Source organism: Chiloscyllium plagiosum, unplaced genomic scaffold, assembly GCF_037043375.1.
Source record: "Chiloscyllium plagiosum isolate Xiang-an unplaced genomic scaffold, Cpla_swu_hap1 HiC_scaffold_10, whole genome shotgun sequence".
Classification (NCBI taxonomy): Eukaryota; Metazoa; Chordata; class Chondrichthyes; order Orectolobiformes; family Hemiscylliidae; genus Chiloscyllium; species Chiloscyllium plagiosum.
The window spans coordinates 42,319,451-42,339,653 of NW_028270148.1; the positions used below are offsets into that span (position 1 = coordinate 42,319,451).

The following is a 20,203-nucleotide window of genomic DNA, read 5'->3' on the forward strand; positions in this document are numbered from 1 at the left end:
GGACTTGTTGGGCCGAAGGAACTGTTTCTACACTGTAGGAATCTAATCTAATATGCCTATTCAATGACCATTTAAATACCCTTAAAGTTGGCGACACTGTTGCAGGCAGTGCATTCCATACCCCTACTACTCTCTGAGTAAAGTAGCGAGAATGTATCTTCAGTGTGAAGGTGGAACACCATCAAAGACTGCAGTGATCATTCCTTTCAAAACTGTCATAAACAAATGCACCTAATAAAAAGTGAAGTCGTTTTTTTAAAAAGCTCTTGTTAGTTCTTTCAGCATGAGCCGCAGGCATATTTTGGCAAGAATGTTCTTCAGGACTTAGCCAGCAATGGTCCTCTTGATAATGGACATTCAGGTTCTTCACCCAGTGCCACTGGTGTCTACAGTGCACCTTCCAAATTCAACAGAGTGGAACACTGTTTCATCAGCTGTAAGATTTAGTAGCTGGAAACCAGGAGATTACCCATGTTTGATAATATGCCATGGAACTTCCTAGAGCCCAGAGTCAATGTTGAGGAGTCCCAGGACCACTTGCTCCATAATAGTGTACCATTGTTCTGCCACTTTTGGTGGGTCTGCACTGATGATGAAACAATGCATGTTGATGGATGATGGTAGAGGCATTCACTGTAAAGTATAGTGCAGAGATTTGACTAGTTTTTGAGACAGTTCTCAGAATGTTAGCATTATTTGGTGAGGATGACATTATAAGGTCAACAGAGCAACATGTGTCTTTGTAGCTTTGATGCCAGGTGGTCCATCTGTTGTTATTTGTATTGAACTTTTCTGTAACAGTTTCATGTCAGTGGCTTCCCAGGCCATTTCAGAGGGTCATTAAGGATCGACTACATTGGTGTGGTCTCATGTCCCGTATAGACAGACAACAGGTTTCCCCCTGAAGGGAAATTGTGAAACTGAAAGGCTTTCATGACAATCTAAGATGAAAATAGGAACAGGGAACAGGACAAGGGTATTTAATCCATCAAGCTTGCTCTGCCATTTAATAAGACCATGGCTGATTTGTTTAGAAACTCAAATCTACTTTCCCACCTCCTCCTAATAACCTTCACCCTTTTGTCCTACCAAAATTCCATCCAGCTTAGCCCTAAAAAATTCCAAAACTCTTCATCCATTAATTTATCAGGACAAGAGATTTAAGGACTCATAATGTTTATGAGAAAAAAAAATTCACCTCCTCTGTTTTAAATGGACCACCCCTCACTTTTAATCAGTGACCCCTAGTCTCCCAGATGAGGAAACATCCTCTTCTCAAAACCCCACTCATGACGCCTTAGGTTACATTTCAATCCGGTCACCTCTTCATCTTCTGATCGTTAGCAGATAGCCTGTCCAAACTTCCCTCAGAAGACATCCTGCCCATTTAAGATTTTGGTCTGGTAAACCTTCTCCAAACCCTTTCCAAGGGATTATATCCTTTTTCAAATAAAACAAAAACTGTACACATATTGTATACATTACTGAAGAGGCCACATCTGCAATACACGACTGAAGCATGACCTCACTACATTTGTACTCAATTCCCTTCACAATAAATTATAACATTCTATGAGCTTGCTAAATTATTTGCTGTACCTATACACCAGCCTTTTTGATTCACGTGCGAGGCGACACAGATCCTTCTGCATCTCAGAGCTCTGCAATCTCTCACCATTTAGCTATCATACATTGTTTTTATTTATCCTATGAGAACTGATAATTTCACAATGACCTCCATTTGCCAGGTATTTGTCCATTCATTTAACTTGTCTATAATCTTTTGCAGCATCCTTCTGTCCCCTTCACAACTTACTTTCCTAATAATCTTTGTATCATAAGTAAATTTGGTCAACATACAAGAGTTTCATTCAGGTCAGTCATATAAACTGTAAACAATGAGGTCCCAGCATCAATTACTGTGCAATATCACTTGCTATATCCTGCCAACCAGAAAATGACCCATTACTGCCTACTGTCTCTTCTTGTTAGCCAGTCAAGGTGCCAAGAAGCTATCCTCTACACCATGACTGTTTATTTTTCCCTCTAACCTTTAATGTGCCACTTTATCAAATGCCTTCTAAAAGTCTAAATATACAACATCTATGGTTTACCTTTAACCGCAAAAAAGTTCAAATAGATGGTTAAATATGATTTCCTTCCCACAAAACCAAGTTGATTCTGCCTGATCACTTTGAACTTATCTAAATGCCCCTCTATAATGACTTTAGCAATAGGTTCTAATGTGCAATTTTCCATTTTAATGGAGTCTTCACTGAATCTAAGGAGTTTCAGAAAATTAAAACCAATGCATCAAATATCTCACTCATCACTTCTTTTAACACCATAGTTTGAAATTCATCAGGAGCCAGGCATTTCTCAGCTCCAATAACTTACTCAGTACCATTTCTCTGGTGACTGTAATTTATCGCTGGGTCTGGGAGAAAGTTACCCACAATATGAAGGGATCTGTTTTCTAATTAATCTCATTGTGATCCAGAGGGTGGGTGAATAAAGATGAGGAGCCCGTGCATCCCTCCTCTCCCAGGAGATGAACAAGTTGGAGTCTCCGTCTAGAACCATAACAAATTGGGGAATCTTACTTGGGAAGGACTGGTCATAACAACCTCTAACCTTAATCCTGCAAGCATTCCTCCATTGATTTCACCCCTAAAACATTAATTTGCATGTGATTGCTCAGTTCATGTTCCTCACAACAGTCAATAAAGTTATTATGCAAACACCTGGTTTTGATGGCATCTCAGCCAGAAGTCATTCTCACATTTTGTAATATTTTTATAACAAAAGATGATCTTATAACAGCTGAGGCATAAAAGGTGACAGCAGCAAAACATTAAATCATTGCCTGCTCATCCCAACAGAAAAGAAGCAGTGGAGTACCTGGGAGAGTTGTTATAAGAGGAGCACTGTATGGAGGGATAGTAAGAGATAGGCCAGCCACATACTTGTCATTATACTCTGCTTCTATTCTTTCTCATCTTATTGCATCAGACTTTAAGTAGTGCCACAAAACCTCAAATTACTCATCTTCCAGAAAGTGAAATGTGAAGTCTGTCCCTTGTCATTTTAACCTCTTTCCTTCGCCTAGATCTGTTTGAAGAAATGGAAGTAAGGGTTTCAGTCCCCTTTACAGCTGGCTGTGCCAGCACTTCAGTATATGTGCCTTCACTCAATCACTGCCTTTCAATTACCAGTGCTGAGGCATCTGAGGAAGAACAGAATGTGTCATAGAAGACTGTATTGAGCTAAACAACAGCACATGAATGAGCAGGAATAGTTGGCACTGCAAGTTAGAGAGTGATGTGTTGCTGACTGGAAATATTCTCCACCGCATCCTTCCACCCCTACAACCCGCCTCCCCAGGTGAAGAACCCAGAGGTCCAATAGTCAGAGATGAGCTTTCAGAAGGCGAATGCTTGCACAGTATCAAATTTACATCTAAGTACTAAGGAACACACAAGAAAGCTGACTAAGCAGAGGCATCCATTACCGGAATGAATGCTAATGCAAAGGATGGCTTTTGGAGTGTGGGGAACCTTCAGCTAGATCTTCATTAAAAAGGACTATATGGGTCATTGGTATTTTCTCAGTGGATTTTCAGACTGTTGCCTCAGAGGCTGCAGCATCAGAACTGGGAGACTCGTCTGGCTCCAGAATGACAGTTGAAGATCTGATTTTACTGATCTCATGAATACTGCGCAATCTTTTCCTCCAGGGATAAATGGCTATGAGAAGTACAGCAGTCCAACAGAAATTAATAAGGATGATGCTTTCCCTCTTATATAATAAACGAAAACATGTGAAAGCCACAGATCTGATACAAAAGTAGAAATTGTTGGAGAAACTCAGCAGCTCTGGCAGCATCTGTGCAGACAAAGCAGAGTTAACATTTTGGATCCAGTGACCCTTCTTCAAAACCTTAAATGTTAACTCTGCTTTGTCTCCACAGATGCTGCCAGAGCTGCTGAGTTTTCCTAGCAGCTTTTCTTGATTGCAGCAAAACTAGCCTTGAACACCATCTCCATGACCTAAATATTGTTAAAATATTTGGGTTGGGCAGGTTTACACAAGGTGTAAATTACTCATTCCTGGTGAAGGGTCTTTGCCCAAAACGTCAATTTTCCTGCTCCTCGGATGCTGCCTGACCTGCTGTGCTTTTCCAGCATCACACTCTTGGTTCTCATCTCCTGCATCTGCAGTACTCACTTTCACCAAGGTGTAAACTACATCAATTCACACTGCATCAGATGAAGGCCATCTCAGTTCAAACAGACCCATGAAGGATCGTAATAGAGAGCCATTTCCAAGATTGTTGATATGTTTGCAGTACTTAGGGGAAGACAAGATTAAATTAAAGAGTTCACACCTATGCCAAGGTGAAGCAAAGTGATAACAGCTTGGCTTTTGATTAAAACTACTGTTGTTGACAAGATTTAAAAGCTTTTTTTGTATGATTAGATTACTTACAGTGTGGAAACAGGCCCTTCAGCCCAACAAGTCCACACCAACCCTCCAAAGAGCAACCCACCCAGACCCATTTCCCACTTCACCTAACCATGGTCAATGTGCACCTGACCTGCACATTTTTGGACTGTGGGAGGAAACTGGAGCACCCGGAGGAAACCCAGGCAGACACGGGAAGAATGCGCAAACTCTACACAGACAGTTGCCTAAGGCAGGAATTGAACCCAGATCGCTGGCAATGTGAGGCAGCAGTGCTAACCACTGTGCCACCATGCCACCCATACCATAGAAAGAATGAGAGCTGTGTATTGTGTAGCGTGCAGGCAAAACTATATATCTTTGGTGGGAAGGAGAGGAAACCCTCTCAGGATTGACAACGGAACATTTAGATGTTATAGTGGAGAAAAGATTTTCAATATCATTATGATATCAGTGACTTTTCATGGCTCTTAAAACAGTCCTTTATAACAGATTCTATTTATTGCTCATTTTTAAAGAACAGTAAAGGTCAAAAGGAAGACATTTCTTATGCTTGAAAGAAGCACTCACCTACCTTTGTTCCATAGCCCGACAAAACGTTCTGCTTGTATTTATCCAATTCCTCTTCTGAAAAGTATCAAAGCTGCTTCCAAATGCTCTTAAGCAGTGCATTCTATATCATAGGAACTCACTGTGCAAAAACATTTTCCCAATTTTGCTTCTTCCTCTTTTGTTAGTGACATCAAATAGCTCCTTCGGCTTGTAGAAATGCCCCTGTTAAATCTCTCGGGTTAAGGTTTCAGTGGATAGGTGTCATTTTATGCCCACTACAGCCTGGCTGCCCAATGCTGTTCCTCCTCTTTGTTTAGGAAGGAAAGGAAGAGAGGCTGATTCAAAAAGTCCTTGTGTGTGTAGGGTTGAGCTGGGTTCTCCCGAAGTGACACTCATTTTCGGTCGCTAAGAAATAGTGAAGGCGAAAGATTTTATAAAGCTTTCAGTAACCTTCACATGGCTCACTGAATAACTGGTGATAACTCTCCTGCTTTCACTCAACAACTTCCAACCTCCCTCAACGCCACCACCACCACAAAACTCTCAGCCCACCTGTTCAATAACTTGCCAAGGCTCCCCACACAACCACCCCCAATTTTCATTCTGGTATCACAAAATTACCTCAGGCACTAAAATGGGATCACATCGGGAATAGGTTTGGGAAGTGCTGGCCTAGAGCATTTTCTGCAGTTACTGCTGAGCACAAATGATGGAAGATGGAGTGTATGATGTTAACAAGTTATTACAGCTTTACTGAAGTGTCAGAAATGACAGTGAAAATTTAAGTGAAAAGGTACCAAGGAGTTGGTATACTGATCCATCCTTCCACCTGAGGTGATATTAAGATCAAGCAATACTGTACTTGGCAGACAACCCAAGTTGAAGTTTAGCTAATGTATACAACGAGAAAGAGCCTCCAAAACTGGAGTATTTTTGGCTCCCATTTGAAGAGTAATTAGGCAAGAATGGTGCTGCAGGACGCACTAAAGCTTGGGGGAGCTGCTGCCAAGGCGCAGTGGGGAAAGACCACTGCCTGAGGTCCTTGTGTGCAGTTATTGGACCCTCCCTGTGCCTCAAATACATGCAAATATAATACGTTTCAAGTAAGAAATGCCTTTGGTTTGTTTTGATAGAGTGAAACTCCAATATTTGCTTGCTTCCTTGATATGCTACTGTACAGAACAGAACTGCATGTGTGACTGTAAGGTATATTTTATGAATAAAGTATATTTTTGAAATTTAAAAAAAAGTAATGAGGCAAGAACTAAAAAAGGCTCTTGTACTTTTGGGAACTCTATTGCAATGTTAAAAAGTGTCTTCCAAAGATGGGAAAAGAACAGGGAGAGCAAAGGAAGAAAGGAAGTGCTATGTGTGTATACAGGGCGACCCCCGTACCCGCGGGTCCGGCTTTCTGCAGTTTCAGTTACCCACAGTTTGCTGCAGCCCAAACATGTTACAGGAAACCTTCCAGAACCAGGGACCAGGGGGCTGCTGGGATGGTAAATTTCCTATTTAAATTAATGGGTTTGCATAGGGGTGGCTCAGTGATTAATACTGCTGCCTCACAGCGCCAGGGACACAGATTCAATTCCAGTCTCTGGCGATTGTCTGTGTGGAGTTTCACATTCTCTCCGGGTGCTCTGGTTTCCTCCCACAGTCCAAAGATGTGCAGGCCAGGTGAATTGGCCATTCTAAATTGCCCATAGTGTTAGGTGCTTCAGAGGGTTACTCTTTGGGAGGGTCAGTGTGGACTTGTTGGGCCGAAGGGCCTGTTTCTACACTGTAGGAAATCAAATTTAATCTATCCACGGTTTCAGGCTTCTGCAGTAGGTCTTGCAACGTATACACCGGGGGGACTACTGCATTTAGTTCAACATTTGGATGGGTGAGCATATTGGTGCTGCGCTGTCCTTTTAAACTCCACAAGCAGTGAACCACTCCTCATACATTCACACAAAGCGAAATTTGTCAATTATCCAGCTCCAATCATTATTAGCAAATTGATTGTTGTAACTGAAATTTTATTCCATGATTGTTGTAACTGAAAACATCTTAAAACATCAAAGGATTTTCTCTCTGAGACAAATATATTAAAGTGGACTATAGATAAATAAAGTAGCAACAGCATTCGGAAGTTTAAGGAAATGTATACAAAATCATTCTGTACTCCTCGATCTAGTTATCCCATTGTTCCACAGTCACTTTTCATCATTGGCTGCTGGTCTTGTACTGAGCAAATATCATTCAGCTGTGCTTTTTTTCCCCCCAGATTTGTTTATCTTGAGCGCTAGGTCAGCCATTCGACAGATCCCTGGATCTTCTTTCAGAGCAAGGGTTAGAGCTCATCTCAAGACAGAGCGATAGTGAGTGGATGTGTTTGAACAGGCAAAAGGGCAGGTCAGCCTGTTTGAACCTCACAGTGAGGATAACGTAACAAGCAATCCATCACACCTGCCCCATTCAACACAGACATTTCTTTAATCAGAAGTACTGCCCATCTGTTAACTGCTTTAAACACATTATTTGTCTTCCAAATTTATCTATTTCAATGAGCTGCTTGGGAGGCTGGAAACCTGCTTCTTTCTCCTCCCCCCTGTATTTTAAAAGACTTTGATGGACTGTGCTAAATTTTAGATTAATCAAATGGGTAATCAAAAATTATTTTGTTCAGGCCGCACATGACACTCACCACACACTAAGGACATTCTTTGTAGATCATGTTCTGCAACTGAGTGATGGGCAGCATGGTGGCTCCATGATTAACACTACTGCCTCATAGTACCAGGGACCTGGGTTCACTCCCAGCTTCAGGTGACTCCCTGTGGGTTTCCACCGGGTGCTCTGGCTTTCCTCTCACAACCTAATGGTGTGCAGATTAGGATGATTGGCCAAGGGAAAGGTGAGATTATGGGTATAAAGTGGGGGCTGCTTCTGGGTGGGATGCTTTTTGAAGGGTCACTGTGGACTTGATAGGGCGAATGGCCTCTTTCCACATTGCAATGATTTTATAATTGCCAGACTGAACAAGGCTGTCACACTAGAGGAAGATGAAGACTGCAGATGCTGGAGATCAGAGACAAAAAGTGTGGCGCTGGAAAAGCACAACCGGTCAGGCAGCATCTTAGGAGCAGGAGAGTCAACGTTTTGAGTATAAGCTCTTCATCAGGCGGGATATACACCAGCAGTTCCAGCTACAGCCAAATCACACAGGAAACGTGTACAGAACTTTCAAATTGCAGTGATGGAGGGAAAGTGCCATTTTACCATCCCAACACTGCAGCAAACAATTTCCCCAGTGCGTGACTACATTTACCCACAGTTCACTAAGCAATTTCCATTTCCCACATACCCTCACCACTGCCTGGCAGCTGCAGCTCCACCACTACTTCAAGCAAACCATCCCAGATGTACCTAGTTTACTGCAACTGGAGAGCATGAAAACTGATGAGAAGCATAACATTGTGTCCTAGAGCGATCCCAGATCACAGTGTAACACAAGAACTCACACTCAACACAATACACTCGATACTCACTTCATCAAGTTTAATGCTGTTTCAATACCAAAAAATAAATAAATGTGCATTAAAACATGTATATCACATTTTTAAAAAATGTTAAAGAGGTGATTTTCTGCCTCTACGCTCTCAGTGGAAAGCCTCATCCATTTCAAAAATTCAGGCATGAGTTATATGATGCCATAAGACAATAACAAAGAAATTATGCACAGTGCACATCACAATTTCCAATATGAGATCCATTCGGTGATACTCCCTCACTGAAATGTCATGCTGGAAAATTACCTCTTGGAGCCAGAAAGGATCATAACAGATGTCATTGCATCAACAATACTTTCACTGAAAGCAAATAAGCAAGACAAACTTTGTCCATCGCAGAAAATACATTTCAAAATACACCTTGCGTCACTTGTGATTGTGTTCTTAGTGTATATTAATGCTTTAATATCCTGCGTTCTTAGGTTCTCCTTCTCTGCTAATGTTACTGAACAGCACTGAATTGATGAATGTTGGTTTTGTCCAAATAATGAAGAACATTTTGTTATTAGGTAGTAGATTAGTCAAGTGATTGAGAAAGTTTAGTGCCTTGGAATTAGGCATGAAGGTAATTTAGCAGAAAAGAAGAATTTCTTCTGAACTCGTTTGTATTCCAAAGACCTATCTTTAAGGGATAGGTCTCAAACCTGAGTTTCCCTGAGATTTTGGCAGATAGAGAAAGCATTTGGAATGGGGGATCCATTTCCCAATTATTTACATAAATTCCCCTTTCAGCTATTAGGAATAACATCAGTGAAGATTGGAGCAAGTCTTTGCATGAAGTCACTGTGTAGCAAGTTAGGTAGAGAGGGAACAATAACACCAATAAATAAAAATGATTCCAAGATTGAAAATGCCTGAGCTTAGTGTGACTAAATTTATTTCTGTACCCTGACATTTTGGAATTGTTGCCATTACTATCACTTTCAAAATGCCCTCCTCATCTACTCCAAACAGTGAATTAATGGTTTGGCTTATTTCTCTCAGCATTCTGAGGTGGTTTCTGTGCTTGAACAGTGACAAGAGAAGTGGAGGAGATTTCCAGACTAAATAATGTCAAAATAAATGGCAGTGACCTTGTATTAGAAAGCCACATATCCATGTCAATTATTCTTCTGCTCACTATCCTCCACCCTCACAGTATTGCACATTTTCCAGGTGATCCTGATCACCCTTCCTTTCATTCCATTACACGATACCCCATGGAAGAAAAAAACGCAAGCACCAGAGCAGAAGCACTTCATCCTGCAGTCGGCCTTGGGTTTTATTTCCTGCTAGGATGGCGTAAATTCTTGAGTGTCCAAGGCTCAACTGGTACTCAGTTTGCCACTTTTACAAATGTTATTTTCTCTGCAGCAGGCACTATATGATTTGAGCTGGTTTTGAAGAAAATAAGATGGCGACCTGTGAATGGAAGAGAAGTAATACCTGGTCATAATTATACTCAAGTGAAAAAGGAAATCCTGAACTGCTGGAATCCACTCCAGTTTGTTTCAGGAAAGCTAATCAAGGTAATGCCAAACGATGACTTTCCTTCAAATGTCCACTTTAATTAGATGGAACTTTGTTTTCAAAACTTCCTATTAAATTACAGAAGCAGCATATTATGCTGACAGACAAACACCTATTATGGTAACTGCTAGACTGGTTATCCTTCTGCAGCTCCTAAAAGTAATTAAAGCCATCTTTCAGGAGAGTGTCATTTGCAGATTTCATTGGTGCCTGGTGTTTTCACACCCTGACCTCATACAAGCTGAACTGAACTCCCACTCGCATTCTCCAACAGCTGGACTCGATCCTAGCCTGTGCTGTCAGCAATCACTGGAGCATTCATCAAGATATGACACAGAAATATAGATCAGTAGTTCATCCAGTTCACCACTGGAATGCACACTGTGGATTGCTGAGACTTTTTTTTAAGCTAAACTCCTGTCCCTCTCTATGTGAAGAAGGGACTTTTCTCTTTAGAAATTCTCATATTTCAAGACAGTCCATAATCTAAAAGTTTTCTTAACATTGGTATTTCTTTTTCAAATAGTTATAAAACAGTCAGTTCCTTTCAAATTTGGACATTCTAGAAGTTCCTCAAGTATTCAAATTATTGTTAACCATGCTCATGGAAACAAGCCTCAATTTAAGACTGTCATGATACTGTGCAGCTTCACATTTAAATGTCATAAAGTAAGAGTGCAAGAAGTGGACATGGCAAGGATTCCCCTGAGGGTTGTCACCAATGGATTTATCTTTGACTTTGAATCAGCAAGACCAAGGAAGGAAATGAGGAAGGTAAGATCTCTTTTATAGAATGAGAAATAGAACAGTTAAATAGGTTATCACCTGGAATCTCTCATATGTTAAAAAAACTAGTGAATTGGAGGTAAACATAACTCTGTTTATAACTCTGACCAGGCCAATATTCTCACTACATTTGCCTCCAATAGGACAACTTGTTGTCATCATATTAGATTTTGCCTGTACTGTAATAAGGCTTACCTGTCCAAGTTGTCTGGTTGGTCAGAACAAAGGCATGGCACTGAGAATGGTTATCACATATCTCCTTGGCCTCATTAAGGTCGTAGACTGACAGCAAGCAGCCTTCATGGTGATAAGATGGCCAGCACCGATAATTTTCATCTGGGACAGCAACATTGGCAAATTGTTTGTACTCTGCAAACCAAATGAATAAATGAGCTTAACATCAATGATTTATGAAGCATACTGATCTGCATAAACCTGGTGAAACACATCCAGACTTTCTATTGTGAACAGTGAGGCAACCACACAAACTGCATCAACACATCATGGAGATGAATTCACCTTTTTATTTTGGTTTTGGTTTTTGCTCTTACTCTCTACTCCTATAAATCTTGCAAATTTCACCTCCCAACATGTCTTACCTTCTGGTGCTCTCCAGGGAGAGAAATGCCACAAATTAAGTGCACATAATCAAGGAGCTGGCAATTCTGAGGAGCTCACGAATCTTCATGATGCTCCCACTATCTATAGGAAGGCGAGTTGTCCTAGTAAACTTCCATATCAGAAAAGTATGGCAAACAACCAATGATCAAATGGTCCAGCCATTATAAACAAATTACCTGTGAGAACACATTAAATCCATTCATGCATTGTGAAATGTAGACACAGTCCTAAATTCCTTCCAGTTTTTATATGAGCTATTTTCCAGCAATGGTACGAGTGTCCACCTTAAACATGCAGGCACTTAATTTAAAGATTAGTTTAAGGCTTGGACATCAGCTCCCACTACTCTGATATGCAGTACATCAGATCTGAACCACGTTCCATTTAAAGAGTGTGTCCAAGGTTGCTACACAAGGTAAGTTAAATGATGCAATGTGTGACAGTACAGTAAGGTTAAGGTCACTGTATTTCAGCGAATTTTCAATCTTCCTTCTCATCTTCCCTTGCCAAACCTCCCCCTCCAACCAGAAGAAAACATTACTCTGCCACTGCCATGTATGTTCGCTTGATCTTTTCTATCAATGATTGTACATTTATTTGCATTTACTGGCAACAATTCCTTGCTCATCGGGTCATGATTTATCAGGCATAACTAGATGATGAACACTTTCTACCCAATGAACCCCCTAGTGTTTGCTAACAGACCATCCTTTTTTAAGTCCTTTTCCAATGCGTAGTTAGTATGGTTGGTCAGGTGGCATGACTAAGATATGCAAATGGCTGGCTACAAACCTTCTACAGTTTGTCATGTTTGGTTTAATGTCACTGAATGAAAGGAGCCATCAAACAGAGAACAATACAACATGCTGAGTTGCATTTGCTAGGTGCTACTGCTCAATATGTCAAATCCTGGCCTATCAATGGGTAAAAAAGAAACTTGTAATTTATTTTTATGATCTCCAGACAGAATCTAAAATACTTCTGTAGACAGCAAATTTTGACATTTCCTTCAGTGCTGCAGTTTGATTTTTTGGCTTTTCAGGGCTCCTTATTCATTCAACCTGACTTATTTATTAGAATATGCAGTCATTTAGCAACAATACCTCGCATATTTTTGACGAAAGGGGTATTTGGACAAACACCGAAGCAGAATGTGAAGAATGCATCAATTTCCTAAATAATGAACCAAGCTTCCATTAAAGTTACACTGTAGCATGCAATGAAAGCATGGATCTTTTTACTTACCACAGTATTTTTAAAAAGGCACAATGCAACAGGGATAATTTTGTAATAAACATTTTCTCAAAACATCTGATATGCACTCCTACAGCCAAACACCATCATCCAAAACTCACGTTCCACAAATGGTTGTAGTCAATGTGTTCTCAATGTATAAGCACAAAGCTGCAAGATTTAATTATGCAGTCACAACCCTTTTTTTATGCTTCTTGGATCTCGGTGTCAGATTTAAATGTAACAATTGCCACAGTATTCATTGCAATAGCATCCAATAGATGTTTCCCCATTTAGTAGTTCCTGAACATATGCAACCTTAAACTAGTGATTCCACATTATTTGCAAGGAATTCATTACCTCATCTACTTAGCTTAACTTCCCTGACTGTTAGCAAGTTGTGTACTCTTTTTTTGGCAGGTTTAAAATAATTCTCTCCCCTTTGCAGCCTTCCCTTCCCTACCCCTTCCTTGTATCTTCCCTCTTCTCCCCTCCTTGCAGCCTCTGCACTTTCCTGTCTCTACAGCCTTCCTTCCCACCCATGCAAAAGTCCCTTCATTCCATCCTTGCAACCCTTTTGTTCGCCCCATCCAGCCTTGCAGCCTTTCTTTCTTCCCTAAGGTATTCCTTACCAAACAGATGCCCCAACCCCTGGCGTCTGCCCCAACCCCCAGCTGCGCAAGGTTTCTTCCCAACCCCTCCAGGAACAAAAGGATTTAGAAATACTGCTAGGAACGGGCACACAGCACAAACTTTTCTGTGAACATTTCCATTTCAACAGTCATAAAACAGCGGTTGGACAGGTCTTAAAATGCATCTCTTTGACCAAGAGTTAAGAGTTTGAAAACTCAATAGTTCTTGAGTAGTGATGGGCAATAGGAAACCTCCCTATTCTTCTTATTAAAATTTACTATCTCACATGTCCCAGTTTTGAGCATCATTTGCCAATTATTTGTCCATTGTGCAAGTTTATTAATGTCCTCCTACAATCATATGCAATTTTCCTTAGGAACCTATCCTCACCCAACTTGATATTTCTTGCAAATCCAGAAGTTTAGTTTTTGATTCCATTCCAAAGCTTTAACATAAATTGTGAACAGCAGTGGTCCTAAAGTCAATCCTTGTGAAATACCAATCTCCTTCCTTCAGCCACTAGCAATAACTAAGCTTTATATTCACTCTCTGACTGCAGTCTTGAACCTAGCAATCCATTCTGCCACTTGTCCTCTGACTCTATATTCTTTGACCTTATTTATTAGTCTATTATTGGACACATAATTGAATGCCTTTTCAAAATCCAGATAAATGTTTTTGTTGCTGCGTTGTTGTTGTTTCATGACATGATTGAACATGACCTGAACCTGCAATAACCACCCAAGTATGACAAAATGTTGCTTTCAAATAAGATTTTGTTGAAATATACATCTCTGGAATGCTGCTTTAATCTTGGTGCAGTGCTTTCGCTAATCTGATATAAAGTCAGAAGGCTAAGATGAACTGCAACAAATAATTACAATTATAGTTGCATTTTTTACCTTGGCCTAGTTATTTGTAATTATAAGAGCCAGTACTGTATTCATTCTTACATGTGATTGTGATCTCCCATCAAATAGTACCTCACTATCATAGATCACAACGTGGAAAGATTAAACATCTGTAATTACCTGCTACAACCAATGATTCTTTGAACTCAAGCCTGGTCTGATTTTGATTTCAAAAGAATGTTAATTGCTTTACTTTTATCATTCAGTGAATTTCATTCAAATTTCTTTGCTTATTCCATTCTAGAATATAGATTAGCATTTTGGAGCGTAGGAATATGGAAATTGGAATAGACCATTCAGCCCTTTGAGTTGCTCCCTGATCCAATTACAGTATAGGTGATCTATATCTTACTTCCACATACCATCTCCAGATCCCTTGATACATAGGAAGAGGAATAGGCTATTCAGCCCCTCAGGCCTGCTCTGCCATTCAATAAGATTATGGCTGATCTTTGATCTAATTCCATATGTCTGCCATGGGCCTGTATCCCTTGATAGCCTTGCTCAAGTAAAACTTGTCTGTCTCAGATACAAATTTAACAAATGATTTAGCATCAAATGCTGTTTGAGAAAGAGAGTTCCAAACCTACAACACTTTTCGTGTGTAGAAGTGCTTTCTAATATCTTTGCTGGTTCTAGCATTTTCAACAAGTGGAAATAGTTCATACAATATACCTGACAAAAAGTACTTTAAGGCGTTTAATACAAATCAATCCTTTTTCTTAATGCAATTGTTCTTCACAAGAAACTGAGATGAAAACAACTTTCGAGCAACAAGAATTGTGGAATTCTCTTCCATTGGAACACAACCTACAAAGATTACAGTGAGTTTACTCATCACAAAATCCCTATGTTGGTTGTATCTTTTGAGGTGATCCATATTCTCCCCTTATTTTATTTTTTCTCAAGATAAGACTAAAATGCCATGGGTCCAAGTTGTCCTTCGATCATAGGAACGTACAGTGAAGAAGGAGTATCTGCAGTACATGTGCTAGTGTTTTACCCAAGTTTTTTTTTTAAATTTGTGATTTTCACCAGTGTTTTGATATCAAGCAGAACTTTAACTGTTAGACAAATGGAAAGATGGAGATCGTCAGCTGGGAACCATATACATGAAAGTATATATTGGGCCAAAAGCGCAGACGTGCATCTGTCACTTACCATGCAAGAGTCTTTTGAGTGGCATTAACCTACTTTCTTCCACCATTTCTTATTCCTTCCTGACTCTTTTTTCTCACACACATACTCTCTCCTCAGATCAAATGGTAGCTTGCGAAAATGTTCTGTTGCTCTTTCTCGCTTACTGGACAGCAAGAAAAATGTTGTGGTATACTGGCACAGCAAGTGAATTACAACGGTATGTTATGGTTTGCAGGGAATCAGCCTCAGCTCCCGGGGGACAAGATACCACCTCCAAGAGTTCCAAGGAGATGCCTGACACTGCCACAGTAGGAACTGCAGTCAGTTTCCAATGAGGAGACGGAGAGGTGGTTGGACAACCAAGAAAGTGGGGCCAGCATTACTGGGGCAAGTAGGGCAGACTCTAGTGAGGTGGCAACTGTGTCAGCAGAGATAAGCAAGCTTGGGTGGTCCCTTCTATGGACATGGAGGTGGGAAAAGATCTTAATGGGGCACTGAGTGCCCAAGTAACAAGGACCACTCTCCCTTGCCAGCATTACAGCATCACCACATCACCTGAGCATTCTCCCCCACCCCGCCTCCTCATCACAGTGTAAGCAGGAGGAGTCAATTAATTACCCACTTGAAGATCTCAGTTGGCTCAATGTTGGGTGCCCCCCAACACCCACCCACCACAGGTGAAATCCCAGGGGAGGTGCGTAAGTGATGGACACACCACCTCATCTCTTGCATACTACAGGTGGGTGAGGGGGTTGGGAATGTAAAATTCCAGATTTTTCTTCCAAATCATCTAGATCCACAACATAGTAATTTAATTGGAAATAGATGAATTAAGATATTGTGGTGTAATGTGTTTCACTGTAGATTATCCAGTTCTTCCTTTGATTATTAGGTGCAGGAGTCAAAGAGTGTGGTGCTGAAAAAACACTGCAGGTCAGGCAGCATCTGAGGAGCAGGAACGTTGATGTTTCAGGCATAAGCCCTTCATCAGGAATGGATGCTGCAGAAATTCTCCTGCTCCTCAGATGCTGCCTGACCAGCTGTGCTTTTCCAGCACCATACTCTCGACTCTGATCTCGGCACACTCTTAAGCAAAGCATTGCTGACCTGGCCACATGCAATTTAAATGGATTAACTAATAGATTTATAACCTTGGGGACTGTGGCTGTCACATTCAGTATTGACAAATGGATGCTTTGTACAGTCAATTCAATGCCATTAAATGGGACTCAAAATACTAAAAGGTGAGCTTTTAAAGTCGGACTAAAGAAATGAGTAAGTAGTTAACTATGGGCCTGGAACTTCATAAGGATGGATTTCCTCTGTAAAAAAAAGCTTATAGCTACAACATCCTTGGTAAATATACCACCAAGGAGGTTCTTGTGAAGGTTTAGTTCCTGGCAAAACTACTGTGTGACAACAATGTAATATGATATAAAGATCAGGTTTAACATATCTTTTGCTTGGCTATGTGGTTTCTATATTTACTTCCCAATTTGCCACACTCGCCAAAGGCAGTGAATCTTGCTGCTACATATAGCTTGCTTGGCACTCCAGTATTTTGCCCACATACAAATTGGAATGTTGTGTATGAGCAGACTATACGACCTCATACATTCACACCCAATATCCACACATATGTAATTGCTGGACAGTGACTAGAACGGCAAACCTTAGTTGATTTTAGTCTCTCCTAACAGAAGAGTATAACTGTAACAGCTCTAACATCACCTAGGCTGCAACCAACAGACTAAGTGTTAGATCTTGGGCCTTCTATAGTTGTGCTGATAAATATCATTAAATGACAAACCTATGTAGTAAGCCACTGTCAAAGCACATCAAGTATTTATTTATATATATATGCACCATTGTATCGTTAATACACAAACATGGTTATCTGTTTACAAGATACATGATAACATGACAACACATCCTCTTAAATTGTTGTTTAATGGTGCTAAGAAAAAAATCTCAAATTCTCAAACATGTTCACTTCACTCAGCTTTCAAAAGTCAGTTGGTCTTCATTCTGTGCATCTTAGTTACAGACAGCATAGTGCCACCGTAGTTTAAAGGCAAAACATAGCATGAACATATGTTCAGACACAACAGTCTTTCTGGTAGTGAGTTCATATTTGGCCCATTTCAAAAGAGAACGGATCAGCGAGAAGGTAGACACTGAGAGGGATGGAAAGCAATTCCCGAAACACTAACTTGCACTTGGTCACCTTTGTATTAAAGCTGAAAAATGTGCTGCCGGAAAAGCGCAGCAGGTCAGGCGGCATCCAAGGAGCAGGAGAATTGACGTTTCGGGCATAAGCCCTTCTTGTATTAAACACAAGACCTGGATATCTGTCTGCCATCTCAGCCATACAGGAACATGTCACTGACTGTATTGCCAGCATAGCAAACAACACTTTCATACGTACAATTAAAAACTTCCGAAATAAAAATAGGAAATGTTGGAAATACACTAAAACCAAAGAGTCAATCTGCTTTTTCTTTTTCTGGTGCTAACTGACCTGTTCTGCACTTTCTGTATTTTGTACATTTATTTCTTCAAACTTCCATTAGCTCTACATTGAACAATACTTCACTAAATTAAGCAGCAGACTGAAAGCAAAATTCTCAAGAGCACCTAATTGTGTTTTTTTTAATAAAGGAACAATATGATACATTTAACGCACTCCAGCAGTCAAGTGTTTAAATGTCTAATCATCGACTTTTTAATTATTCACAAGCATATAGGAAATAGGTGTTTGTGAGCCCTTCAACCACCTAAAATAAAATGTAAAAAAATGGCACTGACCGTAACTTCAAAAGTTCCTTTGTGATTCACTGCACAAAGCTCTATCTATTAAATCTACAGAAAGCTGACATACGTCTGAAAAAGATGTTGCAGATAAATTTGGTTCAGCAAATTCAATATCCATTACCCTGTGAAGTGCATGTCTCAATCTATTTAGTTCTCACAGAAAGAATGCAGCTTTTAATAAGTAGCATCCATTCAACTAAACTATTTCTTCATCAAATCCCAAACACTGAGTTTGATTGTTGCTGTTAGTGCTGAACTGGCGTCTTCAGCCCCTCCCCCCCCCAAATCAGAAACACAAAACTATTTTGCTTTTCTTCTCTCTGAACATGAATGGTGCAGAGGCTTTTAATTAACAAAACGTTTCTTGCTCTGTTTGACAAAAAAGGTTTCTTGATGGGATTCTAAGAAAGGATTACATGAAGCATGTCGGTTTGATTCTTGCCCAGTTCTTCTGGCCTGCCCTGTACTGCACCCTTGGCTGCCATTCAGTCTAGTTTTCCTTCATGAACTCCCTCTTTTCTGTGTGGTTCAAGGAGAAAAGATACGTGTCCTGTCTCTCAACTCCCCAGCTGCCTCAGAACTTTAAAGGTAAGCCATGCAGCAGCAAATTAAAATAATCACTAATGAAATTTTTTTTTTGATTTGCAGCTGTTTGTAGACTCCACCGTTTAACCTTACTCTGTTGTTTGAAGTTTTTGCTGAACTACACTCTCAGCATCACATATCCCTGTAATGACACATTCATATTATTGAGTAACTTCCACTTGAATTTATTTCTGTGGCAACTTTAGCTGCTACTGTATAATGTAGCCTACGTCATAACCCATTAAATAACAGCAAACAACAATCACAACTACAATACCTTGTCATAAGTATTTCCCCAGTGGCTGTGGAAGATCCATACCAGCCAGTGAATATAAAATTCATGTGCTGCTGGCCAGAGAGTTAACTAAGCAATCAAAAAGCCTGTGGATAGTTCAGGCAAAAGAAAATAGCAACTTGCTCCCAAAATATCCACAAAAACAATATATATTTGTGCATCGCCTTGAACACTACAAAACCTCTTAAGATACTTCACAGCAGTGTCATACATTAAAATATGATAAGGGACTAATGATGTTGTTTAACTACCACTGTTGCTCTAAGCATGTCCACAGGAGCCAGGTTTAGGAAGCTAAAAATTGGTCTTTTCCCTTCGCAAGTCTCCTTCAGGGAAGGTACGGACCTGCTGGGAATATGATTTAGCAGGTACTTCCATTACCTTATCCAAGTTACCATCATTCACCTACAGGGAAGACCGCATTATCTGGATCCCAAACTTCCAGAATTGACATGCAACTGGCATCCAAGATTCGAAAAAATAATTCCAGAAGCTTCAAAGCCGGATATCAGGCACTTTACTGTATCAACAATTAGAGGGAATAATGAATCAAATACTGTATTAAAGCTGGTTCAAGAGTTATCTTATCAATAAAAATGAAATCATCAATTGAGGCCAGGTATACTGGTATTTATGACTGGTCCTGGGTTTTCACTTTTAAATGCCCTTCCATCTTGTGGCAGCGACAAGTCAGGTTCTCCCAGCCACGTCTAGTATTCCTCATATTTCCGGCAGACTCAGCTAATGGACACCACCACCACCAACACCCCCACCCCCCCAATCCCCACATACTGGGAAGGTGACTGCACTGTCCACATACTGGCAGGGGTGATTGTCCAGTGATCATTAATGGCACCTCAGCTGATTTTCTTGTCTCTCTATAGCTTATCAAAAAAATCAGACCTATGTCTCTGACAGCAAACTGACATGAGACCAGCTCCCTCGCACAGATCAAAGTCTGAAACTAGAATTTTCTGGTTTGTGTGGCTTGAAATCATATCTGGTAGCATATTAATCCAAGTAACTATTGAGAGGATTTCGCCATTAATTGTGTGCAATGGATCAGAGTTAGCACTCTGTCGAGGTTTTACCACTCTGATTTAGGC

At 40.4% G+C, this 20,203-nt stretch overlaps 1 protein-coding gene across 2 annotated transcripts in view; it reads right to left on the reverse strand.

The window, feature by feature from the left end:
* Positions 1-8,544: 8,544 nt before the first annotated feature.
* The window catches only part of pkdcca (protein kinase domain containing, cytoplasmic a), a 57,021-nt gene continuing 45,362 nt past the window's right edge, over positions 8,545-20,203 (reverse strand). For both annotated transcript variants that reach the window (XM_043695709.2, XM_043695708.2), the window contains 2 exons: positions 11,061-11,234; positions 8,545-9,971 (listed from right to left, as the gene is read on the reverse strand). In XM_043695709.2, coding sequence (XP_043551644.1) covers positions 9,886-9,971; positions 11,061-11,234 — 260 coding nt within the window. In that variant the 3' untranslated portion in view covers positions 8,545-9,885. The remainder of the gene's footprint in view (positions 9,972-11,060; positions 11,235-20,203) is intronic.